At 39.4% G+C, this 19,984-nt stretch overlaps 3 protein-coding genes across 4 annotated transcripts; 1 reads left to right on the forward strand and 2 right to left on the reverse strand.

The window, feature by feature from the left end:
• LOC103359207 (serine/threonine-protein phosphatase PP1-beta catalytic subunit-like) lies at window positions 1–6,542 on the forward strand. Its single transcript, XM_008284444.1, has 8 exons — window positions 1–69; window positions 1,756–1,887; window positions 2,152–2,382; window positions 2,917–3,021; window positions 3,193–3,264; window positions 3,568–3,719; window positions 4,162–4,296; window positions 4,372–6,542. The coding sequence occupies exons 1-8, from the start codon at window positions 18–20 to the stop codon at window positions 4,474–4,476; spliced, it is 984 nt and encodes a 327-aa protein (XP_008282666.1). The 5' UTR covers window positions 1–17; the 3' UTR covers window positions 4,477–6,542.
• Window positions 6,543–6,618: 76 nt separating this feature from the next.
• On the reverse strand, window positions 6,619–10,931 carry bpnt1 (bisphosphate nucleotidase 1). 2 transcript variants are annotated; one of them, XM_008284456.1, is made up of 10 exons: window positions 10,864–10,931; window positions 10,157–10,291; window positions 9,872–9,976; window positions 9,558–9,665; window positions 9,306–9,354; window positions 8,180–8,263; window positions 7,846–7,937; window positions 7,571–7,768; window positions 7,062–7,167; window positions 6,619–6,875 (listed from the first exon to the last, which is right to left on the reverse strand). In XM_008284456.1, exons 2-10 carry the CDS (start codon window positions 10,274–10,276, stop codon window positions 6,724–6,726), a joined length of 1,014 nt encoding a protein of 337 aa, XP_008282678.1. In that variant the 5' UTR covers window positions 10,277–10,291; window positions 10,864–10,931; the 3' UTR covers window positions 6,619–6,723. The 2 variants fall into 2 exon arrangements, with proteins under 2 accessions (XP_008282678.1, XP_008282685.1); XM_008284463.1 differs by lacking the exon at window positions 8,180–8,263.
• Window positions 10,932–12,799: 1,868 nt separating this feature from the next.
• Window positions 12,800–15,130, reverse strand: saysd1 (SAYSVFN motif domain containing 1). The gene is made up of 2 exons (XM_008284473.1): window positions 14,698–15,130; window positions 12,800–13,276 (listed from the first exon to the last, which is right to left on the reverse strand). The coding sequence occupies exons 1-2, from the start codon at window positions 14,884–14,886 to the stop codon at window positions 12,953–12,955; spliced, it is 513 nt and encodes a 170-aa protein (XP_008282695.1). The 5' UTR covers window positions 14,887–15,130; the 3' UTR covers window positions 12,800–12,952.
• Between the last annotated feature and the right edge of the window lie 4,854 nt (window positions 15,131–19,984).

The raw sequence follows: 19,984 nt of genomic DNA on the forward strand, positions 1-19,984 counted from the left end.
CTGGGAGTATCACAAACATGGCGGAAAGCGAACTGAACGTTGACAGCCTCATCTCTCGGTTACTGGAGGGTAGGTTGCAGTTGGGATGTTTCTGTCTTTCTGTGTGTTTTACCAGCAACGTTTAGTTGTAGGCTCCTGTTTGTAACCAGGGAGTTTATGCTAATTTAGCAATCGTTGTACCAGTGCATCCTCTGCTCTCTGTGTTGTTCATCACCACGCTGTAAGCTAACCGTAGCGTTAAAAGCTCAGTGTAATGTAACCGTCAGTGATGCTACAGTGACTAGCAGCTACCTACTCGCTAACGTGCTGTTTCTGCTTAACGTTAGTCCTGTACTGTGTGTATATTGGCAGGAGTGGAGAAGAAAACGCATGCTGCTGTCAGACAGTTAGAGCTAGCTACGTTAACTAGTCGTTTAACTTAGCGTTTTAACCGCTGACCTATCCGAGGAACACAAGCACATTAGTGTTCTCTCTTTGGGTAAAGTGATTGAAGTGGAACAGGAAGAACCATGGAACGTTGCGGTTGCTTAGTAACACTAACTATTGCCAAAGCAGGTGGCTAACAAGTGGGCTACCTCACGGACACGCCCCCAACCTGTTTCAAATTCATCCACGTACATCCGGGGTATTTTGTACACCGTTCACTTTTCACCTGTGGAGGAAGGTAACTCAGTGAAGTAGGGCTGGCCGTCAGTACAGTTCTTTGGTATTTGTACTAAAATATCTCAAATGTAGTACCTGAGCACCACATTTCATACCCTGTACTTTCTATTCCACAACATTTATGAGCATAAGAAGCTATTCATTGTTGCAAAAAAATATCAATTGCTGCATTCATTTGTATTTCTATAGGTAAGATACCCAGCAGTATCAAGTAGTGCTGTGCCATCAAGTGATTTGCTCATTTTCTATAATAATAATAATAATAATAATAATAAGCCAAGTTATTATCCAATAATGTAGTATACATATTATTTTTCTGAAATAAGCCATCTTACATTCTCTATCCGTCCATTCAATTTCTGTAGCCACATTATCTGAAGTCTGTCCCAGCTGACTCTGGGTCAAAGGCATGGTGCACGCTGACCCTGGACAGGTCACCAGTCCATCACAGGGGCTAATACAACCATGCACACCCGCACTCACACCTACGTCCAATGACTTACCATGCATGTCTTTGTACACAGAGAAAACACATGCAGGCACAGGGAGAACATGCAGACCCCACATAGAAAGACCTCAGCAGGTTTAAACCCAAAACTTTCTTGCTGTGACACGATAATCAGATTTTGTTGCTACTAGTTGGTGTTTTTACCCAAATAAAACTTTGAAAGCAGGATTTTCACACTTCTTACTCTGTGGTATTAATACTTCTATTTAACTAAACAGATAGGCTCCTGAAACCACGGTCTGTCTTTTGGCTGTTGTCACTCCTAAACATTGGAGGCAGTTTGAAGAATGGTATATAGAAAACGTACAACCAACAGCCAGTTAATAGTATTTAATTCTGTTTATTGTTGTTCACATTAGTTACACTTGATATAACTATATTAATAAAATTGATCTCAGTTATGGCTAGCATTAACGCATTACTCAGCATTTCTTTACACATGTATTTGCCCTCTAAACTTTTTGTCCTTACTGCACCACTCACTCACTCACTCACTCACTCACTCACTCACTCACTCACTCATGTAGTGAATCAGTGGTGAAATACACAAGTATGCAATTTTAAAAAAATGTTTTTCCTTAAAGTGCGGGGATGTCGCCCAGGGAAGATCGTGCAGATGACGGAGGCTGAGGTGCGAGGGCTCTGCATCAAGTCCAGAGAGATTTTCCTCAGTCAGCCGATTCTGCTGGAACTGGAAGCTCCTCTCAAAATCTGTGGTGAGAACCAACACCTGCCCCCAGAGCAACATTACCATCCTAGCTTGTGTCTCTAAGTGTACATGTGTCTGTGGCTTTTGCTTTCACCTTTAAAAACACACACTTAAAATACACAATAAGTGTAGGATAAAGCTTTATCACCAAATACATTAAGGATGTATTGTTGCATTTCTGTACAAAGGAGACACAGCATTTAATTCATCTCGATTAATCCTTTTTGTTTTTGTTAATATTATGCTTATGAAAGGTACGATTTAATTCCAGGTGATATCCATGGACAGTACACAGACCTACTGAGGCTATTTGAGTATGGGGGCTTTCCTCCAGAGGCCAACTATCTGTTCCTGGGGGATTACGTGGACAGAGGGAAACAGTCGCTGGAGACCATCTGTCTGCTGCTTGCCTACAAGATCAAATACCCAGAAAACTTCTTCCTGCTCAGGGGGAACCACGAGTGTGCCTCCATCAATCGTATTTACGGCTTCTATGATGAGTGTAAGTTGGAAGACATCATTGTTTGTTGTGTAGTGGCTACATCTACATCTGTTGAGTTTAAATTCTGTGAACTAAGGTTTCCAAACTTTGGATGGTCACAGATTCTTAAAAATGAGAATTTGCTACATCCAGCATCTGCCTGTTACTCGAACAAAACAAGCACTTTGAGGGGTTCACATCAGGGTCTTCAAACTTGGAATGGGTGTTTAAACAGTTCATAGACAAGAAAAAATTTATCTAATGAAAGCCATCATTAATCAGATTAATTTCCAGTTAATTTAATGTTTGTTCTTTAGTCCTTCCTGGAAATATGAAAACTTTCCCCTAAGTTATAAAAGACAAAATATTGCGATATCTTGCCTGTTTTTACACCCTAAAATGAAAAAAACAAAAAACAAAACAGAACATTTCAGATTAGGATAAATGGCAGTGATTTTCACATAGGGCATGAAATATTACATTTTAATTTACAAGCAAATTTTGTTCTATATTTTAACCTTTTATTTCTTCTTCTTCTTTTTACTTTTTCCTCAGGCAAGCGCAGGTTTAACATAAAGCTCTGGAAGACATTCACAGACTGTTTTAATTGTCTTCCCATTGCTGCAATTATTGATGAGAAGATCTTCTGCTGCCATGGAGGTTTGTAAGGCATCTGTTACATAGCAGGAGTATTTCCAAATATCAACAACTGCCTTTGTGCATTCAAAGTGTATATCGGTTAATCAGAACTTTGTATTTTAATAATTTGAGGGAAATGTTAGAAGTTGCTGTGGTGTCTCACCCTTCTAATGCAGTTCTCTCTTCCTTCAGGACTGTCACCTGATCTGCAGTCCATGGAACAAATCCGACGCATTATGAGACCTACTGATGTACCGGACACAGGTCTGTTATTCTGTGTTTGTGTTATTTAACTAAAAGGAGAGAGAATCTTGATCAGCTGATCATTCCTTACCGACTTATAATTAGTGCTAATGGTAAACCGCAACATGCTAATGCTAATTATTGGAGAAAACCATACTTAATAAAAAAAAAAAATAAATAAATCAGTTAATGATTTCATGTTAGAAGTTTTAGGAGTATAGAAATTATTGTTGAACTTTGAAATTAGTTTCACAGTTGGCTTTATTAGTGTTGCTGGAACACGTATGGCGGGACTGTTTCTGACCCAGTATTTCTCTGCTTCAGGTTTGCTGTGCGACTTGCTGTGGTCAGACCCAGACAAAGACGTCCAGGGGTGGGGGGAAAATGATCGGGGAGTTTCCTTCACTTTCGGGGCTGATGTGGTCAGCAAGTTCCTTAACCGCCACGACCTGGATCTCATCTGTCGAGCACATCAGGTAACCTCGGGCTACTTCGTGATTTAAAGCTCCATTTAAAACGATTCCATTGTGAATTAAACTGCTGTTTGTCAATGCAAATGAATTGGACCACTTTATTTGAAAATTACAGCAAATATAGAAACAAACAAAAATATTATAAACAATGATTATGTTGTTTTGTTAAATTGATTTCACCTGAAAAAAGGAACATAGCAGATTATCAGATTTATACATTTCAAAGTTTTTTGTTCACAACTTCATCTATTACAGTATTAAAGTCAAAGGCACCTCTGCAAATGTAAAAATGTGTTCAGTCTGCTGTTACTCAAAAAACAACAACAACAAAAAAAAAACTGGCATTTTGTTCCAAAGTGACTTAGTTGATTAATTTAATGCAAAGTACCAAAAATGTTTCTGTCAGCTGGCTAATCATTGCAGCTCTAATCCTGCTACCCTACAGGTTGTTGAAGACGGCTATGAGTTCTTTGCAAAGCGACAGCTGGTGACACTGTTTTCTGCCCCAAACTACTGCGGGGAGTTTGACAATGCTGGCGGCATGATGAGTGTGGACGAGTCCCTTATGTGCTCCTTTCAGGTACTTCTTTTACTGGCACATTAAAATCAGCATCATGTGCTGCAGATTTCACAACATGACCATCTTTTGTTTCAGATCCTGAAGCCGTCAGAGAAAAAAGCCAAGTACCAGTATGGAGGGGTGAATTCAGGCCGCCCTGTCACCCCTCCTCGTACCACTCAGGCACCTAAAAAGAGGTGAGCGGCTGGCCTGACTCTCCTGCTCCTCCCTTGGCTGGTCCCTGGAACCACATCCCTGCAGGCTGCCTCAAACACTCCAGCCTTTTCTCAGCCAGCTTGTTCATGTGTATATAGGAACTCCCGGAGTGTTTTTTGCTTGTTCTGTGGGTATTTTTATGAACATGTGAATGGTTTTTCCATTTTTTTTGATGCCATGGTATGTATTTACTCAGCCCTCAAGTCTACTACTCAGCCCATTCAGGAATATTAACACCAACCTCTTGTGGAATGGGGACGATGCTTCTTTATCTGCCTTCAGATTAACCATTTCTATTGTGAATTTGTGAATGCATGCACGCTTGTGTGATTGGGATGAGTTCTAGTCCGAGCCAATGTAAAGTCCAGATTGTCCCAGCATAAGGGACCAAATATTTCCAGTTTCACTTTGATTCCTACCTTTGCATTGCCTGAAGCATTAGACTGCTTAAAGAAATAGTTTGCCACTTTGGGAAATAGACTTATTTGTATTCTTGGAAAGTATTGGATAAGACTGATACCACTCTGGCCTGTCATATATGAGACCCCTGCCAGTAACTGGCAGACTGAGCTTAGCACAAGGCCTGGAAAAGAAGGGAAACAGCCAGCCTGGTTCTGTCCAAAGGTAACATAATCCACCTAGCAGCCCTGAAACATTTTGCATCCTGTGTGATTCACTTATAAAAAAAAGTCCAAAGCTGCAGATCATTTTTGGTAAGGACCTATTTCCCAGCAACCAGCAGAGACTGTAGAAAGTTACTGGTCCCAACCAAGAACTAGTCAGGCACAGCACCTGTAGTGAGCAGAGTTTGTTGTATTACTTTGTTTTTTGTACAACTGAAACTTGTTAATTAGTGAGCTTTAGAAATGCTGGTAGATGGATTTTGTTATCATCTGAGCAGAGCTGTGCTAGCCACCTAGATTCTAGTCTTTATGCTAAGCTGTGTCAGCTGACTGGAGCTAAATATTAAACAGACAGACATGAAGCGTCAATCTTCTCATTTAACTCTGGGCAAGAAAACAACTAACCACATTTCCAAAAAATCTAACATTTTTACTTTAAGAATCAACTGGTTGACGTGACCGCATATACGTTCCCCTCTAACAATGTTTTTCTTGTTATGGAGATATCAATAAAACAATAAGATTTGAAAGATATAAGTGCAATAAGTATTGCTAGAAATCTCGCTATGCATATATGCAACCATAAATATTTGCAATGGTAATTAAAGCCAGTCTGAACTTTAAACAAGGTCACAGCTAAGCTATGGCATACCTTTATAAGGGCATTCATATACAGTTGATGCTCTTCATTAGATTAGTGTTTCCAGCCTGTTTTCCACAACCAGCACTGAGCTGTGTACCTTTTTTATCCTTCATGTCACTGAATGAGCATTTGTGGTCGATAAAGAGCTGAATTTCCATTGTTGCTATGAAAAAGGGAAACGCCATTGCAAAAGTGCAAATGATTCCCGTTTCACTCTGATGTACATCCAGTGTTTGTGGAAAATGTGGGAACCAAATAGCTCAAAGAGCACTTGAGTTGGTGTCCTTTAGTCTGATAAATACAGTAGATACGTAGGAAAGTAGACAAATATGTCAGTGCAAAGAAGGTACTGTTAGATAGAAAATGACTTGGAAGTACAGGCTTAAGAAATAGTAGTCAGCAAATTCATTTCATAATGTTTACAGCTCAGCCGAGAGTTGTTTGTTCTTCACAGCAGTAGATGTCGACCTCTTCCACACAAACATTATTGCACATCTGTCATCGCATGACATTGTGAAGAGGTCAGAGGTCAAGACGATGGCATTTTGTTTGTTGTCGGCATTAAAGTAGATTCATTACATTTTCCCACCCAGTGGTTATTGAAAAGTATAGTGAATCATTTCCAACTCACTACTGAACATTTAACTGATATAATTTTATTTATTTAAATCTTGCCTTTTGCCTTGTAAATCTATTGGTATTCAAGTTGGAATTGGTATGTAAAGAAGTTCTGAGATTTGTACAAGTTTGTTTCAGAGGAGTGAAATAAATGGAAGTGCCGTTGAGCCTGCTGTCTGTGTTAAATGTGACTCATCACAATATTTAGTTTTAGGCACTGAAATAAAGAGTGTAATCAAAATGTTGTTTTGTAAATAACCATTTATATGTGGCTGAAATGAGATATAAAAATCAAACGTTAAAGGGGTAAAATGATTTCTCTGCAGTGGGGGGACAAGAAGACAGACCTCAATCTGACTTGAGAGCTTGCAGCACTGACTGTGGTACTCTGCAGACGTAGTACTCATGGTTGCGTAGTGTACCAAGAACCCCAGCAGAGTTCATGTGCTTTACTTTAGCATCATAGCGGTATGCATTTCCGTGCATATCAGTCAGTTTACCTGCATGAGAAAAAGATGAGATGATGAAATATTAAGCGGAACGATTCCAAAGGCATTAAAACTGCATGTTGTCAAACATAAAGACCCAAGTTTAACCCACAGATGTGCATCGATAAACACGCAAAATGGTTGAGACATTGTATTTGAAGTCTCCCAGCATACTGGGACAGAACAGATGGTTTTTACCTCCAACAGCATGCAGGATGGCTTCAGGAGCACAAGTGTCCCACTTCTTGCATCCTGGACTGGCAAACACATAAGCAGAAGCCTTTCCCTCCACAAGCTGAATTATCTGCACAGAGATGAGTCAGTAAGCAGGACATCCACATCTGGGCTACTGGTTATTGCTAGAATGTCTCTTTCGTTGTCATCTAATTTAGGTTCAGGCCCTAACAAAATGACATTTCCAAACAGCAACATTTACATCTAAACTTAAAAAAAATGTGTTTTACACCATCTCTCCGTGGCATTCACATGCCGTGGTTACTATAAAACACAAAAAGAACACTGATGAGAACATATCTACTTGCCTCTACTCTATACTTTACTTTGAATGAGTCAAATCTGGTAACTGAACTAATTTATGACACAAGCTTTCAGCAGCTTCAGAGCAGGACCTGAAACCAAGTCAATCCTACACATGACTACATGTACAATCCTGTCCTACATTTTAACAAGCTCTCAGTCAGTCTCACCTTGTTTCCAGCACCACCCACTCTTATAACTTCGTGTGGCTCCATGGCATCTACGCAGTCTGTTACCAGCTTGTTGCTATGGGAACGAGTGGTCGTGACAATTCGTCTATCACCTGGAACTTCCTGCAGCTGGAATCCAAAGGCACCCAATCCTGGCATTCCCCACATGGTTCTTCCTAAGGTTGCTCCTGCTCCCAGCTAGAGAGGATGAAGTCAAAACTGATCAGAGTGACATCTTTTAAAATGCAGCAGCAGATATTTAGTTTAGTTTGTACCTGGTAGTTGTAGAACGGCTGGTTGATGACACCTGCGATTGCTCTGCCTCTGTATGCAATACCAATAAGCACCGTGACATTATCCAAGAGCCCTGAAGTCAGAAAGCAGCAGGATGTTAGCTGCTCATCGCTAAATGATAGAACTGCTCTTTCACTCATAAGCAAATGTTGCTGGTGTGGCCAGTTAAGAAGCAGTACAGTGTTCACATGCACAGAAGATAGAAGAAAAAAAAAACGTCAGATGTTTTAAACTTTTAGATAAATGATTTCTTCCACACTGGTGCAGAACATGTAACATTCTACACTGCCAGAGGTAAAGTTTGCCTTCCCATACAGAGAGCTGTGCTGTGAGGCTGGGAGGTTTCCGACCCTTTGAGTGGTTTCTGGGCTACAGCTCGGAGATGGAGGCACCTCGACGCTGGTGTCAGCAGGAAGAGAGAGAGAGAGAGAGAGAGAGAGAGAGAGAGAGGTGGACAGAAGCAGCAGGGATACACAAGGAAGAGAAGCAAACAATATGAAAGTGATAGGAAGATTCTGAGGTGTGACTACCAGGAAGCAACCCAACAAACCAGAAAACATTTTGCAACAAAATCTTAACAAGAACAAAACAAAATTAACGCAAAGATTAGATCATAGGATATTGGTTGTTAAGATAAGGGCGAGGTAACGAAACAACCAGTCAAAAGTTTGCATAATCTCTTAATATAACAAAATAATGAATAAAATCATGTTATTTATCACATGCGTCTGTTAAACCTTATATCCAGACACTTGAAACACAAGTTTAGCTTCTGTTTGCCAACTGGTGACAGGGAGACAATGTCAACACAACATAACTCTGGCCCTAAATAACCATAAACTCCTACTCGTAGCATCATATAAATGTCATCATTCACTCAAAGATGTTGTTTCAGCTCGTTCTTTATGTCCTTATATCTGGATACTTCATGTTCATCACTGTTTATTGGCTACATTAACTTCCGATCTTAGGAAATTATTATTTGAATAGGATGTAATTTATGATATAACAATGAAGCCTAATAACACTGTACTTTAAATGAGTACAACTAGTGTAATGCTGCTTTAAATTACTGGTCAAAACAATGAATACATAGTTAGAATATTTTACTAAATATTCCACATAATAGTGACAAGTTTTAAAAATAGTAAAGCTCTGTTGTGAGATTGTCCCATAACAGATTTCAATAGATTTTGAACCACCGAATGTTATAACGTTTTGAAAAATACAGAATACTACTGCTGCTGCTGACCTAAACTAAATTTGTATAGGTTGCAAATGGTTTGTCATGAAACAATGTAAAGAGCCCACTTTCTAGAGATATTCTTTCACTACACTCATACTTTTCTCAAGATGAAGAATGCTTAAAACCTTTGGCTGCAGAGACAGTGATGAACAAACACAAACGCTGATTTTAAAGAAGCATATTTGAAGAACCTACCTTCAGTGTACTCCTTTGTGCCATCGAGGGGATCCACCCACACAACTAGCTGAGATTCAAACACATTCAGAATAATAATGTCCACACTGTAGAGGGAAACTGTATCCTAGCAATAAACAATACACTATAATGCAACAATTTTAACAAGTACTCAAAATGTATTCAGGTGTTAAAGAGCAACAAAATAAAATGAACATTAGATCACAGATAATTGGTGGATACTGAAGTTACACATTAAATGTCTGACTCTACCTCCTCTTCTTTCAGCCCGCTGTACTCTGCTGGACAGGTCTTCTGAAGGATTTCTTCTGCCTGGCCATTCTCAATGAGATCTTCCTGTACCTCTTCGTCTGGAAGCTCCTGCATAAGCAGAACAAATTCAGTTCAGTTCAATTTTATTTATACAGTGCCAATTCACAGCATATGTCATCTCATATACTAAGGTGAAGACCTTAAGGAATGTGATCGTTAGTCTTTGTCCTCAATAAAACTTTATACCACATTAATGTTTTTAAGCCCCATTTGGCCAACACAAGCTGTCAAAATAAAGCTAAATGTTTACTTACCTCCTCTCCAATGATGGTAATTTTGGGGAAACGTCTGGAGAGTGAAGCACAAATGCTCTGCTGTGCCAGTCTATCCGCCAGCGTCTGCAGATCATTAACTCCCGTCTGTGCAGGAGCACAATCAGGAAGTCCCAAAGCTTCACATCAATAATTTCTGTATTACGACCGGCCCTAGATCTCCGTTGCAAAATACATTTACACATTTTCAACATGTCCAACTGGCCAAGGCCGTATGTTTTCCCCTGAATGATGAACCATTTTAGTGTAAAAGTAGGATGGTCATACCTTTTCGACAATACCAAGTTCTCCACTGTGAAGGACCTTTCTTACAATGGTGCCAGCCTTTTCAGCTACACTGTAGGCAGAGGCCACCAGTCGCATAACCACTGCAGGACTTCCAGACATTGCTGACTTGTTGATCTAGTGCAGAGGGAGATAAAAATCCTAAAATTGGATGAGCAATATGAAGAGTTACTTTGTTTAGCATGTCTGTGTAGATTCTTAGTCATCCAGGTCATGGTAATCTTAAGAGCTTCAGTAGATGCAAACTGGACACTTTTTCAGTTCTCGAGTGCAGCGTCTGCAAGAACCAAAGAGAGGTTCAGCTGCTTTCTACTGAAGCTCCGACAACTTTGTTCAGTATTTCAATCTTTAACTGCCAGATTTAGAAAGTTAAAGGCCAATTTCAGGGAGAGCCATGGCCAAAATAACAACCAAAAACAGACAAGAAATAAGACCACAATCCTAAATAACCTTCCCACAAACATAAATTGCAATCATAAACCTACCAGCCCTTTACAACTGCAAACGCCCTCAGCTAATATTTATTTAGTTGTGATAGAAGAACTTAAGAAAAGCTAGTGAACAGTTTGAGCAGCAAACCTCTGCAACTGAGACTGATTAGTGAGCATGCTACTGTCGCTAGCTAGCCGAATCAAACAAATTTCTCAATAATATCCAGTAAATATCATGTGAACTGAGGTAATACTTACTGCAGCTAATAAGAGTAGATGCCACACAGCTATCTGAGGTTGAATGTAGCAGATAGAGGAAGTGTGAGACCTTTGACCCCCAAAGAGCCACAGCGTGATAAGATAGTTACCTAACAATCCACAGACAACTCGGCTGTCGCAACTAAGTAGTTAGCTAGAAATACAGCGCTTGCTGCCCGAGGACACGTTCAATAAGCAATAAGATTACACTAACACCAGCTGAAATATAGTATCTATGTGTCAAATCAGAGTGTGTTCCGGTCTTTCACGTCTTTAATGCGACACAATTAAATCTGCCTAAAAGTCGTCTAACCTTCTAAAGGCTTTTAAACCAATGCGGAAGAAAGAGGGCGGAATCATCTTGCTTTGTCTGTAAAACATGTCTCCGTGAAAAACAACCTGCTGGGTCCAAGTGCCCAAGGAGTTACTGCAGATATACTTTTTGACATTGTGTCCAATAAACATTCATCTTAAGCTCATCTCCCAAACTTTTATTGAGAAAGTTTCAGTTTTTGTGTTGAGGCTGAGACTATTACTCACACTGCGACGGCACAATGTGTCATTGATGGGTTTTCCATCTCTCTTGCCAAATAAATTTTTTTTTTCACTTTCACTTGTCATTTGCCTATGCAGGCAACTGCCATGCACAGGTACATAAGAAATTATATACAGTATATGCTTTTTTTTAAACGTAAAATGTTTTTTTTTTTTTTAATTGTTGATAAAGCTCACGAGACAATTGCAATTTAAATGACATAACACTTCCTAAATCATACATCTATCCATCACCTATACACTGCTTAATCCTCACTAGGGATCCTCACTATCCCAGCCGACTTAGGGCGAAGGCAGGGGACACCCTGGACAGGTCGCCAGTCCATCGCAGGGCCACATTTAGAGACAACCAAGCACACTTACATTCACACCTATGGAATCACCAATTAACCTCAACATGTTATTGGACCTTGTGGGAGGAAGCCAGAGAACCCGGAGAGAACCCACGGTGCACGGGGAGAGCACGCAAAGTCCACGCAGAAAGATTCCAGTGCCCCCACCGGCATGCGAACCGGCAACCTTCTTGCTGTGAGGCAACAGTACTAACCAACTGCGCCACCTTGCAGCCCCTAAATCATACATACATACATACATACAAACAAAAACATTTATGAACACATATTTTAATTACCTATTTAAAAAAATATGCATTGTTTCTGTTTATGCACGTTTAAGTGACAGTAATATAAAATCCATGATTTTAGTCAACATAGTCTGGATGGTCAGAATTACTTGGTCATATAATATCAAATGGGGGCTGGTTGCATAGTTAAAATATATCTGTGTGGGATCAACAGCCGTAGAGTGATGCTACTCAAAAACAACTGTCAGAAAAATGTATTTGTCTATGAGTATGTGCATATCCCTCGAATGGGATTCACTTTGGGTTGTATGGGATTAGAGAGGTGAGCAGACTTTAGTCTGCGGTGGCCAATGCAGGCACTCTTTGGGTCTTTCCAACTCTGTGTTGCAAAGCTTTGCAGATTCTGATATAAAGCCTTAGAAGAACAATTCTGCTTCACTCTACAGAACTATTTGTTAAACCTTGAAAATTATGAATCTACAGTTAACATTTTTGTCATATAAATTAAAAGCAGCTTGCCATTCATCCTGTTAGTGTATACAACTTACCATTCTCACATTTCCACCAAATCTAAACTGATCAGTACAGAAAAATGGGTGTATGTACTCAAAATAATAGACAGATCGTAAAATCTATAAACCTATGGACATGTTAATCTATCATACTTTGCACCAAATCATGGTGATGACTAGACCACTATATTTGATGTAGCGTTTCCCTATTCCACCACCTTCTGTTGTCCTCAGTAACTGTGATGCTATTAAAATGCTTAGAGGAAAAAACAGGAATAAAACTGTATGTAAGTAGGCCAATCTTAATTTATTGTGTTAAACAGATGTTTTTTTTAAAAAAGAGAAAAAAGAAATTACAGTAAATTCCTGAGTAAATTAGCATTTGTCAAATGAAGAAAATCTCTGATTATCTAATAAATATGTGCAAATCACAAGCACTTCATCTGTTCGCCAGAGGCCTGTATCCCATCTCTCCCTCCAGCTGCTCTGCGGTAAGAGAGCCCAACAAAGGCTGACAGTCTGGGTTGAAGACCGAATAAGCGCTCAATTCTCCAGGTTGACGGGGCGCAGGGCTGCGGAGTCCTTCATAGAGCCAGTAGAAGAGAGAGATGACGAAGAAGGGCAGGCCAAACTCCAGTTCAACAAACAGACCCAGCAGAACCAGCCACAGCAGTACTTTGAGCAAAGTAAGGTTTGAGAGGACAAGCTGCCTCGAAGCCAGCCACCTTCCTAGAGCGCTGTCCAGCAGCCAGTCTGTGCGGTCCTACAGAGAAGACACCACAGAAAGTCATGATGTGTCAGAAGTTCTTAACCTTGGGATCAGAGTCACCGGGTAAATACACAAAGTTATTAGATGGTTTACAAAACAGGAAAAACTAAGAAAAAACATTTGCTGCAACACCAAATGAATGAGTTGCTACAAATCTATATGCAAACTTCAGGACTTCAAAAACTATTAAAACTGAACAATCTGATAACATCACTCCGACAAAATGCTTGCAGCTATTGGCCACATGCAACCTAAAAGGCATTACATAGTAGTCATTCATTTGCTACATGCAGGGCTCACAAATGCTGGCTGTTGTTGTTTTGACAAAACAAATATGTAGATGTCATTTTCTGACAATTTTTAGACCAAAGAATAATCAAAAGAAAAGTCTGCAGATTAATCAATAATAAAAATAACTGTCCTATAATACTACAAGAAGCATGTGAAGTTATCTTGACATCAACAACGATAACGATCACACAGAAATGCATTTGAAGCATACATCTTCAGTACAAACCCACATTACAAAAAAAGTTGTGATGCTGTTAAATTTAAGTGTTCAGTGTTGGTTTTTGGCCTTCCCCCTTATGTGCAGAGATTTCTTTGGATTCTTTAAATCTTTTGATGATACTATGGATTGTAGATGGTGAAATCCCTAAATTCTTCCCTAAATTAGGGATGGTGAAATCTCTAAATTATTTGCAATTTCGCATTGAGAACCACTGTTCTTAAACTGCTGGACTATTTCCCAAAGCAGCTGTTCACAAATTGGTGAACTTGCCACATCCTTCCTTGTGACTGACTGAACCTTTCAAGATGCTCCTTATATATCCAATCATGACACTATCGCCTGTTTCCAACTAAGCTGAGGAATGTTCCACATGCTTTTTGAGCATTCAACTTTCCCAATCTTTTGTTGCCCCTGTCTTAACTTTTTAAAAAAAGTGTCACTGACATCAAATTCAGAATAAATATACATTCAAAAAAACGAGCAATAGAGTTGATAAGGTAAAACATTACATATATTGTCTTTCCATTTTTTTCAATTGAATATATGACAAAAACTAGATGAGCAAATTAGGACTTTCTGTTTTAAATACAAATTTCACAATGTCTCAGCTTTGTTGGGATTGGGTTTTGTAAGATCTGGTGCCAATCTGCTGCTGTGAATATTGCTGCTTTTGCTTGTGTGGAAAGGTTTTTGGATGACTTCTACTTATCACGGACTAGTTTTTTTTTTCCATGTGACATTCCCACTTCATTGACAAGAGTAAAATCTCAATACTTTCACTGCAAAATAGATGCTAACCAGCAGTTAATTTGCCATTTGGCCCTTTTATCGCTCACAGGAAAATAAATAAGCTATTAAATTTTAATGAGAAAGTTAAAAGGGCTAAATCGAAGTGATCTCTTACGCTGCTTTGAGAGCCTTGAGTTGCAGGTTGGTTGTTTTCTGTCTCCTCTGGCTGTGGACTGTGAGCTGTTGCTGTGGTGTCAGGCTGAACAGCTGTCTGTGCTGCTTCCTGCTCTCTGTTCTGTGGACCAGGACTCTGACTCTTCTCAGCCTGCCGCCTGGCTCTGAACTCAGCCAGCTTCTGCTCCATCGATACTCCGATACTCTCCGTCCACTGACGTTACTGGGTCTATGTGGTAAAACAGCTGCTAGGAAAAGTCATTCACAACTTTTGTCTGTTTCACCTTAAAAATACAAACAACTTGCGATGTAAAAATATGTTTGTCTTTGTCTATAAGTCAAACTTTAACTACATTTTGGAGAGACGTCACCATGCTATTAGCTTGTTTACTTCTTACGTCGGCGTCTATCCGAAAGAAGGAAATCATGTCGCAAATAGCCTCCAACTGTCGCAAAAGGGATCACTTTGCGGCATTTTCACAGGTCTGGTGCTAGCTTGGTTGTTTTCATCAGTGGTGAGTTTCCAAACCTGCGCCCTTTAATGTTCACTGCTTCATGCTTTCATAAAAACGTATTTTAGCTGCTGTTGTCGTCCATAGCCGTGTCATGCCAGATGACATTTTAAGCTATTCATAGAAACTAAACCACGTCCGACAAACGTTAACGGCATCAAGGCGAATATCACAAATATACCACATTTTCTTTGCCTGTTGTTTTATCTTTTAATTGGTTTTAACTATTATATGTTTTAGCTTTTTTGTGCACTCCTCTTACGTTAACTGTTACGGATACAAGATATACGGTTTGCATGGTAGTTTAGCGCCATGTTGCTACCGGAATGTTCCAAAGTGTTAAAAGCAGCTCATGTACTGGTTCTTCCTAAAGGCGGTGACCCAAACCTTAACCGCCCGATCTCCAGCTGTCAGTTCAGCTAAAACGTTAGACAAGCTAATCAATATTCAGACTTTTTATCCGAGCAGTGCATTTGAAACCGTCATCAGTCTGGTGTCAGACTAGGCCAAAGCATCTGACTGCACCTTGTAGGGTAGTAAATGAAAGAATGTGTTCTCTGGGTAGGAGGGAGTGCTGTATGACCCTGTCCATTGATTTGTCTAAAGAATTTGGCACCGTGGATTGTGTCCTTTTTTGATGCATGGAAATACATCTGTTGGTTTTGACACAAATGTATGTAACTGGTATGTGTCACTGCCAGAACACTTAACAAACGTTGCAAGCTGTCATCAGTCTAGTTCTCTTGAAGTCGTGAGGGGGTCAAAGTTAGGTCACACTGTACATACACTGGACAAAAATATAAACTGAGCATGCAAATGGTCTTCTTTTCCCGTTGGTTTTACAGAAATACTAAGAAATGTCACTAAGCCTCGCATTAATTTTAGCTAATTGTGCACAAAAAGTTTTTGAGCTGGGGACATATTCTCAACGATGGAGGTAATTGACAGCCTGTGGCTTTTAAAGGACAAAGACCCACTTTGACCAGGAAGGGAATTTCTGTGTGTTTCTAAGTATCCCAGACTATTTCTCATTGTTTCTAAATGTTCCATAGTGTGTGTTGTTGTTTTTAAGTGTTCCAGAATGTTTTTGTCTTTGTTTTTGAGTGTTGAAGATTCTTTGTCATTGTTTCTAGTGTTCTAGACTATTTCTCTTTGTTTGTAATTATCCCAGACTCTTCCCCATTGTTTCGAGGTGTTCTAGACTTTTCCCTCTTTGTTTCTAAGTATCCCAGACTATTTGTCATTGTTTCTAAATGTTCCATAGTGTTTGTCTTTGTTTTTAAGTGATTAGAAGTTTACGTACACTCTATTAAAGGACATAAAACCTTCCTTTTTTTCCCTCAATATCTGATATGTAATCAGACTAAACTTATCCTCTTTGACATCGGTTAGGATTGCTGAAAAGATTTTTTTGCTAAATGCCAGAATAATAAGGCAGAGATTTTTTTTCTGCTTTATTCAAAGTCAGAAGTTTACATACACAAAGATTGCTGTGCCTTCAAACTATTTGGGAAAGCCCCGATGATGATGATTTCATGGCTTTGGATGCTTCTCATTGGTTAACTGACAACATTTGAGTTAATTGGTGGCACACCTGTGGATGTATTTTAAGACACACCTCAAACACACTGCTTCCTTTTGTGACAACATGGGAAATCTAAAGAAATCAGCCAAGATACCAGGAAGGGAACTTCTGTGTGTTTCTAAGTATCCCAGACTATTTCTCATTGTTTCTAAATGTTCCATAGTGTTTGTTGTTGTTTCTAAGTGTTCCAGAATGTTTTTGTCTTTGTTTTTGAGTCTTGAAAATTCTTTGTCATTGTTTCTAAGTGCTCTAGACTGCTTCAGTGGCTATTGAAGGCCACCTTAAAACGCAGCTTTATGTAAATGACACAATGCCACAGATGACAAGAGAAAGACAAGTCTTGACTGTTGGCATGCTGGATGCTGCTGGCAGGTCAGTATGGGCCGTAGCCATCCAACGCCACTTTTTGACTGAGAAGCCATTTTAGATAGGATGATACAACAGACAATCTCGCTCTGGGTGTCCAACAACATGGTCTGTCCCCCAGAATGTCTGCCAACTTCATCAAGCTCTTTAGGAGGAGTCAGACATCATTCCTTGAGCCAGCATTGACAACCTTATAACTTTGAGTCACAGATGTATGATTCACAATTTACTTGTATTTTCTGGTCCATGACCACGTTCTTCATCTGAGCATTTTCATTTAAAATATAGTCATACTTGTTTGTTTCATAATGTGCATTCTTTTGGAGAGATGCCACATATTGGAACAAAACATGCTTATTTCTTTGTTATAAAATTTATAAAAATAAAATTTAAAAGAAAACGCTACATGCTGCATTTATAGTTTTGTTCATTATAAATGACCAGTGGTCAGTGGTTAATAGCAGCTCTATTCGTTATTATGCTGATGACACAGGTATTTATTCAGCAGTGCCCTCTGTTGACAAGGCTAGATTGAAGATATTTTATTGGCAATTCAAAAGCCTTAATTATTCTTAAGCATTTATCAAATCCAGATAAGACTAGTGACATGATCTTTACCAGATCCCAAATGAAAATCATCAAATTTTTACTATTAGGACAATAACTTGNTTCAGGGAGAGCCATGGCCAAAATAACAACCAAAAACAGACAAGAAATAAGACCACAATCCTAAATAACCTTCCCACAAACATAAATTGCAATCATAAACCTACCAGCCTTTTACAACTGCAAACGCCCTCAGCTAATATTTATTTAGTTGTGATAGGAGAACTTAAGAAAAGCTAGTGAACAGTTTGAGCAGCAAACCTCTGCAACTGAGACTGATTAGTGAGCATGCTACTGTCGCTAGCTAGCCGAATCAAACAAATTTCTCAATAATATCCAGTAAATATCATGTGAACTGAGGTAATACTTACTGCAGCTAATAAGAGTAGATGCCACACAGCTATCTGAGGTTGAATGTAGCAGATAGAGGAAGTGTGAGACCTTTGACCCCCAAAGAGCCACAGCGTGATAAGATAGTTACCTAACAATCCACAGACAACTCGGCTGTCGCAACTAAGTTGTCAGCTAGAAATACAGCGTTTCCTGCCCGAGGACGCGTTCAATAAGCATTAAGATTACACTAACACCAGCTGAAATATAGTATCTATGTGTCAAATCAGAGTGTGTTCCGGTCTTTCACGTCTTTAATGCGACACAATTAAATCTGCCTAAAAGTCGTCTAACCTTCTAAAGGCTTTTAAACCAATGCGGAAGAAAGAGGGCGGAATCATCTTGCTTTGTCTGTAAAACATGTCTCCGTGAAAAACAACCTGCTGGGTCCAAGTGCCCAAGGAGTTACTGCAGATATACTTTTTGACATTGTGTCCAATAAACATTCATCTTAAGCTCATCTCCCAAACTTTTATTGAGAAAGTTTCAGTTTTTGTGTTGAGGCTGAGACTATTACTCACACTGCGACGGCACACTGTGTCATTAATGGGTTTTCCATCTCTCTTGCCAAATAAATTTTTTTTTTCACTTTCACTTGTCATTTGCCTATGCAGGCAACTGCCATGCAGAGGTACATAAGAAATTATATACAGTATATGCTTTTTTTAAATGTAAAATTTAATTTTTTTAAATTGTTGATAAAGCTCAAGAGATAATTGCAATTTAAATGACATAACACTTCCTAAATCATACATCTATCCATCCATTACCTATACACCGCTTAATCCTCACTAGGGATCCTCACTATCCCAGCCGACTTAGGGCGAAGGCAGGGGACACTGTGGACAGGTCGCCAGTCCATCGCAGGGCCACATTTAGAGACAACCTAGCACACTTACATTCACACCTATGGAATCACCAATTAACCTCAACATGTTATTGGACCGTGTGGGAGGAAGCCGGAGAACCCGGAGAGAACGCACGGTGCACGGGGAGAACATGCAAACTCCACACAGAAAGATCCCGGTGCCCCCACCAGGACGCGAACCGGCAACAGTTGTGAGGCAACAGTACTAACCAACTGCGCCACCTTGCAGCCCCTAAATCATACATACATACACATAAAAACATCTATGAACACATATTTTAACTACCTATTTAAAAAAGTATGCATTGTTTCTGTTTATGCACTTTTAAGTGACAGTAATATAAAATCCATGATTTTAGTCAACATAGTCTGGATGGTCAGAATTACTTGGTCATATAATATTAAATGGGGGCTGGTTGCATGGTTAAAATATATCTGTGTGGGATCAACAGCCGTAGAGTGATGCTACTCAAAAACAACTGTCAGAAAAATGTATTTGTCTATGAGTATGTGCATATCCCTCGAATGGGATTCACTTTGGGTTGTATGGGATTAGAGAGGTGAGCAGACTTTAGTCTGCGGTGGCCAATGCAGGCACTCTTTGGGTCTTTCCAACTCTGTGTTGCAAAGCTTTGCAGATTCTGATATAAAGCCTTAGAAGAACAATTCTGCTTCACTCTACAGAACTATTTGTTAAACCTTGAAAATTATGAATCTACAGTTAACATTTTTGTCATATAAATTAAAAGCAGCTTGCCATTCATCCTGTTAGTGTATACAACTTACCATTCTCACATTTCCACCAAATCTAAACTGATCAGTACAGAAAAATGGGTGTATGTACTCAAAATAATAGACAGATCGTAAAATCTATAAACCTATGGACATGTTAATCTATCATACTTTGCACCAAATCATGGTGATGACTAGACCACTATATTTGATGTAGCGTTTCCCTATT

This window comes from Stegastes partitus, unplaced genomic scaffold (genome assembly GCF_000690725.1).
Source record: "Stegastes partitus isolate 25-593 unplaced genomic scaffold, Stegastes_partitus-1.0.2 Scaffold9, whole genome shotgun sequence".
NCBI lineage: Eukaryota > Metazoa > Chordata > Actinopteri > Pomacentridae > Stegastes > Stegastes partitus.